The sequence below is a fragment of the Panthera uncia genome (assembly GCF_023721935.1).
Source record: "Panthera uncia isolate 11264 chromosome B3 unlocalized genomic scaffold, Puncia_PCG_1.0 HiC_scaffold_2, whole genome shotgun sequence".
NCBI lineage: Eukaryota > Metazoa > Chordata > Mammalia > Carnivora > Felidae > Panthera > Panthera uncia.
In genome coordinates this window covers 5941908-5948047 of record NW_026057583.1, presented here as the reverse complement: position 1 = coordinate 5948047, position 6140 = coordinate 5941908, and the positions used below count along the sequence as shown (strand labels likewise).

General features: G+C 62.6%; 1 protein-coding gene across 2 annotated transcripts in view; it reads right to left on the bottom strand.

Moving 5' to 3' along the window:
* Window positions 1–1860: 1860 nt before the first annotated feature.
* The window catches only part of RASGRF1 (Ras protein specific guanine nucleotide releasing factor 1), a 98318-nt gene continuing 94038 nt past the window's right edge, over window positions 1861–6140 (bottom strand). Inside the window, exons 25-27 of one of the 2 annotated variants that reach the window (XM_049614386.1) lie at window positions 4211–4328; window positions 3314–3382; window positions 1861–2324 (exon numbers count right to left, since the gene is read on the bottom strand). In XM_049614386.1, the coding sequence (XP_049470343.1) occupies window positions 2232–2324; window positions 3314–3382; window positions 4211–4328 (280 nt within the window). In that variant the 3' untranslated portion in view covers window positions 1861–2231. Of the gene's footprint in view, window positions 2325–3313; window positions 3383–4210; window positions 4329–6140 lie in introns of those variants that run through there. The other variant, XM_049614387.1, reaches the window with a different exon arrangement.

The following is a 6140-nucleotide window of genomic DNA, read 5'->3' as shown; positions in this document are numbered from 1 at the left end:
CCACGAGTGACCGTGAGGAGGCATCGGGGGTGGACCCGGGGCGGGGTGCACTCCCGCTCACCTTCCTGTCGCCCTTGGAGGCGCTGATGGGGGGGCGGGGTCATGTCCCAGCCACAAGGCAGGTCCTAGGCCTCAACTGGCCCCACCCGGGAGCTGCCCTCCCCTCCGGGAATTCTTTTCTCCCGGCTTCCCACCATCTGCTTTCCTCCGCATCACCTCCACCTCTGTGCTGCCCCTCAAGCCAGCTGCTGCCCGGACGAGGACACGCGCTCACGCTTCTGGGCTTTCGCTAACCTCCCTGCTTGGGGTGCGCTCCCTCCCTGCCTGCCTGGCGGGTCGCCCCTGCTCGCAGCCCCCTCCATCTCTGCGGGGCTTCTCTGAACCCTCCCCCACGTCCTCTCCTCCGCTGCCCCCCAAGGCCCTTCCTGTCCCCTCCTGTGATGGCTGAAGTGGCCTCTCTAGTGACTTGAAGAAGCTGCAAATCCTCTGTTCCCGCAGCTCGATCCCCTGGTGACCCAGCGGGCCTTGGGGACGGCGTGGGATCAATAGAACACTGCGGGAGCTCTGAGGCTGTGTCGCAAGTAGCCCTTCAGCTTTTCCCCAGCCTCCTGGAAGGTGGCTCTGGGACCGGGAGGAACCCAGCCACACGCAGAGGCCCGGTGTGGGTGGCGGGGGCAGGGGGACAGCCCAGCTCGGCCCCCAGCCAGCACCACCTTCCCGCCACGGAGAGCGCCGTCCCGGACCCCGCGTCCAGTCGAGCCTTCAGATGACCCCCCCAGCCCCAGCTGCCGTGACCTCATGAGAGAGACTCCAGCTGGACCCCGACGGCCCCCCAGACTTTGAAATGTAACAGAAACTGTTTCAAGCCATTAAATTTCGGCGCCATTGTTCCGGGGCAGCGGATAACTGGACTGCAGACCGCGTGTCCCCGAGGGCAGGGCTTGTGTCCCTCCTGTCCCTCCGGTCCCTGCCCGGGCTCCTTGAGGACCGAGCGCTCCTCAGATTCCCCTTGAGTGCACGAATGAAACCCGTCGAGACTCACTGTTCACCCTGAGATAGAAGAAATTTATTAGCAAGAGGTAATCAGGAAACATATATTTTTACAAAAATGGAAATTTCTTTTTTCCAAACAAGCTGTAAGTGGAAATATTTTAGGACTAGGAATAGAATTCTCATACCACTAAGGTATTGCTTACAGCAGGAGCAGCCTGTGTGCCGTCCTGGGGCACGCCAGCCGCGCGGAGCTGACTGCGCTCTCCCCGCCGCGCGGCGTCACAGCACGTGGGGGTATTCGCGGAACGGGCGCTGCCGGACTCCTGCTGGAAGGCGCTCGGACGGGACTGCGGTGTGTGCAACACAGACACTCACTGATTTCCTAGCTCTACGGCGTGGCACTATTTTCACAAAGCGTCGGAGCATCTCAACGTAAGCTGGCGGTGACCGTGAGGCGGCTAAGAGACGAGTGACATTCTCTGGGTCCCCGACTTGCGGCGGATGCCGGGCAGCGGCCGGCAGAAGTCGATGCGACTCTGCGTCGTGACTCCGTTCCCCTGGGGACGCTCCGGGGCCTCGGCCGGGTTCACGGAGACCCTGGTGTGGTCCCCAGAGCAGGGAGCACGTGGGGCCCGCACAAGGTGGTGTGCTGGTGTCGCGGGGCGTGGTTCTCAGCGGAGAGGACCCCCTCCGTCCAGGTTACCGGGAGACGGAGAGTTCTGACCCCTGTGGTTTTGGCTGAAAAAGCTGCTTTGGAAACTGGCATCGCCGTCAGCGGGAAGATCCGTGGATGACTGGACTTCAGGGTGCGGTCCCCGCCCGCCTCCCCCCACCCCCCCACCCCCCCGTTACGACGACTACATGGAACATGCGGGGGGGGCCCCGGGGGGGGGGGGGCCGCCTCAGCCCGGGGAGGGGGGGAGGCCTGGGCCGCGGAAGGACAGAAGCGGGTGGCGCCCAGGCTGGCGTCTGCACGGGCTCCGTCTCCCCGTCCGAGGGATTGGGGGGCTGGGAAGGCTACGGATGCGGCTGGAAAGAAACAGGCGCTGGGGGGGGGGGGGGCTGGGGGCGGGGCGGGAGCGGAGGCTCCTGTTCCGGTTCTACGGGGATCTAAGAACGAGAACGGATTTGTATTCTTGGAGAAGCACATACTAGAGAGGAGAATCCAGGAACCAGACAATTATGTACACATCACACCGCGTGTGTCCGTGGGGCGCCGGGGCCGGGCCGGGCCGGCTTCAGGTGGGGAGTTTGGGCTCCATTCGCAGGGAAGACTCATAGAGGCTCTCCTCGTCCATGACGAAGGACTGGTCCAGCAGGTACTGGGTCACCTGGCGAGAGGAAGGCGCGGGGCAAGTGGCAGGCGGTGGGGACACGGGGCCCCCGCGGGGGTGGGGCGAACGCGTCTGAGCCAGCGCTGCGTCTTCACGTGGGCCGGCTATTATTACTGACTGCCGCCTGACGGGGACGTGAAGTCATGTGTGGCCGACGTCACCCTTGGCCGAACTCTAGGTGAAGCATTTGGGGCTCGTACTTTGGAAAAAACCCTCTAAGATGTCAGTCGTAGGACCTAGGTGGCGAGGGGGTCACGTGTTCTTTCAGCGTTCATGCCGAATACACATCAGGCTGAGCGACATTCACCCCGAGAGGAGAAAGGGGAAACCGAGGCCGCGCTCCCGGCCTCGCACGGCTCGCTCCGGGGCGAGATCGCGGAGCGGACACAATCACCCTTCCGTCCGCCCTCCCGCGTCACCTGCTGGATTCCTACAAGTAAAGGTGCTTCGAGGGGCAGCTCCCAAGCCGCACGGGCAGCCCCGCTTCGCCAAGTTCTCCTCAAGGCTCTTTCAGTTGTCGCTTGCTTGGAACCAAAGCCTCGTTATTATTATTATTATTATTATTTTGCTCCAAAACCCAGGGCAGGAGGAAAACCACACCACAGACGGCTGCACTCGGCCGGGGGGACTTTCCGCCGCGAGCCCTTCCCAGCTCTGAACTTTGTAACTAGGGGGCGTCACTTTCCAAAAAGATGCTGTAAACGCTGCCTCTCTTGGCTGGGAGGGGGCCCAGACGGGACGTCCAGCCGTCCCAGGGCAGGTGCAAATCAGACGGGAGCGGCAAGCTCAGCACCAGCCGTGGAGCGGGGAGAACTCCCCGCCGGTCGGGGCAGAGGGAAGGCTTCTTGGAGACGCTGGCGTTGGCGCGGGGCCCCGGGGGGTCGGGGGATGAGAGGGGCTGGGTGTGCAGGGAGGGGTACGGACTGACGGACGGAGCGCGTGCCCGAGTGACGGCCCGGGTGACGGGGACAGTGCGTCCGGCTTACCTTCACCTGGTGTTCTATTTTATAGGCAGTTTGCTGGAACTGGCGGATCTCTCGGATGATGTGAGAAATCTGCGAGGACGAGGACACGTCAAGAAGACAGTTTGCTCTCTCGGGCTCCCCCAGCCCCTCCGCTCCGCGGCACGGACGGGGCACCGGCAGCCAAGCCCGAAGTCGGTCTCTTAGCTCACACACACGCGGCCTCCCTCGCCCCAGCGATCCGTGTCCAGGGGGACACTAGTAAAAAGTCTACGGGTCGATTACGTGACAGAAAAAGCACCATTCGGTCGGAGAGGGCAGGCTGTCCAACATCCCGAAACGGTGCCCACGTCTCAGCAAAAGCCGGGCACCTGCCACGTTCTGCGTGCCCACTGTGCGTGGGTGCCGGGGCCCCGTCCTGTCACCAGGACGGTGCTTCTGGCTTGCGGGTGACAGAGAAGCCCTCCTAGGGAGCCCCGTGTCGACTGGAAACCGCATCACACAGAACCCATTCGAGGGTGTCGTGAGAAAGGGCGGGGGGGAGCCACGACACCGGCCCGGCTCTCTCCTTCCACTCGGGAGGGGCTGCCTACGGATTCTGTCTGCCACTGGCTTCGCGTGGCCAGCTCTGCCCCTCCCCCGCGGGGTGACCTCGGGTGGGCCACGGAGCCCCGCGAGCCCCAGGCTGCTCCTCTGTGAGCGGGGGCGACCCCTCAGGGGGCTCCGTCCGAGGGAGCGCGGTAAGGCTGGCCGGGGGCCCGCCCGGTGCTGTCTGCCTCTCTGCCTCTCCGGGACCCGCGGCGGCTCTCGCCGGAGAAGCCAGCTCCAGGCTGCCGGGTGCGAGTGCTCGATCGCAGGCCAGGCGGTCCCGGGACTCGGCCCGGGTTTTGACGCGCCCCTGCCCTGCCCCGGGAAACTCACCATCCTCATCTTGGAGAAGTTGACCAGGCCGTCCTCCGTGTAATTGGGCGTCCCCTCTTCGATAAAGGCCAGGTCAGTGAGGTACATCCCCAGGTAAGGGACACAGGGCGGGTCACAACTTCGAAGCAAATGGCATTAGACAAACGTTTTTCATTTGAAAACACGGGCGTCTACGGAAACAGAACACCCTGCATGCATGTGCTGGAGGCCTGGGGTTGCCAGCCGCCTCAGGGTCAGTCCTCTGGGGCGATGGGCCACGGGCCAGAAAGCCCTCCCCCACCCGTCCGCTCTCCGACCCGGATGCAGGCTTTGGGCTCCACGGCCGGCCCCCTCCCAGCCCCCTCGCCTGACTCCCCCGTGAAACTCTCCACGCAGCCCTGCTCTAGACCCACCCCCCAGGGGACCTGCCAGCCCCCACCCCATTCTGCCAGCCATGCTACCCAGCCCCCCAGTGTCGTTCTGCTCCTTGACACTCCTCCTCTGCCTCGACCGGCCGCTTGCCCCACGGGATCTCCTGCCCACCTGAGCACTGGGGTCCCGGAGCAGGAAACCCTGGCCCTCGAGGTCCCCTCCTACAAGTGGCTTCTAAGCAGGGGGCTGGGGGACAGCGTCCCTAACAAGTGACCTCTTGGGGAGGGAGCATTTTGGGAGACACGACCCAGCAGTGGTGGACCACGCCGCTCCGACTTGGGGGGCTGCCGTTACATCTTCATCACAGGGTATCGCCCTGGAGCCTGTGGGCGGGGCCCCAGAAAGGGGCCGATTTTGTGTGGGTCCGGCGGCCACCGTGCTCTGGCAGAGCTCCGGGTCGTGCCCTCAGGGGACCCCTGATGGTGCCCCGCAGCCTCCTCTCAGCGCAGCGCAGCACGCAGACACGGCCAGTCTGGCCGCGCGCACTTGCGGGGGCAGGTGACCCCCGCTCCTCGGCCTCTGACCTTGTCTCCTCGAGGCCACGCGGCAACCCACCACTCCGGAAGAAGGAGAGGCAGGGAGGTCTGTGGGGCAAGAACAGAAACCCAGCCTCTGCCCCTCGCCTGCTAGGCGTGTGACCCTTGACCCGAGGGTCAAGGCTGCCCTCACACCATGGGGCTGATTGCCCAGACAGGTCTAGGAGGTCAGGTTAGGTGATGCGCCCACGCTACATGAAGTAGCATGGCTGCACGCGGGGAAAAACACATCCGGTTTTCGTCCGGCGGTCGTACGGCTTTGACGCCTTCTGACACTGGCCATTGTCCTCCCCTGTTGCTTTTTTTTTTGGACAAACGGCAACAGGTCTCAGGATGGGTGTTGGCAAATACCAGGATCCCTGCCAGAAGCGAGAAACCACTTTGTTTTCACCGGGTCTGTTTATCGTGGCAACCTCGTATTCGTGGTTCCCCGTTTACTGTTCTGACACGCTTTTCCTTCTTACTTCAATTTACCTCGGGGAAAACGTGAGTTAATTATAAGGAAGCTATGGAGAGCGGATCCCGCCGGCACATGAGCAGCAAAGCCGGGAAGGAGGTGGGCCCCGGGGGTGAGGGAGACCGTGGCCACAGTTGTTTTCTGACCTGTAAGTCTTGACTCTTTCTTGGGTGGTGAAAATACGTTAAGCGTTGATTAGCTTTTTAAAGAACGAAAACAACAACAACCCAGAAGTAGAATAAAAGAAAATATCTGAGTTGGTTACACAGGCCAAAAGCACATGTTGTTTTGTGAAACTTTTGTTGCTGTTTGCATGTATGTATTTGTGGGGAAAAAAAAGTGTTCTTACTGGGTTGTGATTTAAAAAAACAAACAAACAAGACACACAGGGTCCTGCGGGACCACACAGTCTGTGACTGTCACAGGTCAGGCTCTCCGACCCCGCCCATCATCCTCCAAGTCTGGGCGGCAGGTGGGACTTAGTCGGGAGACAGAGAAGCAACTCTGTAGCCAGCGCTGGGGGGGG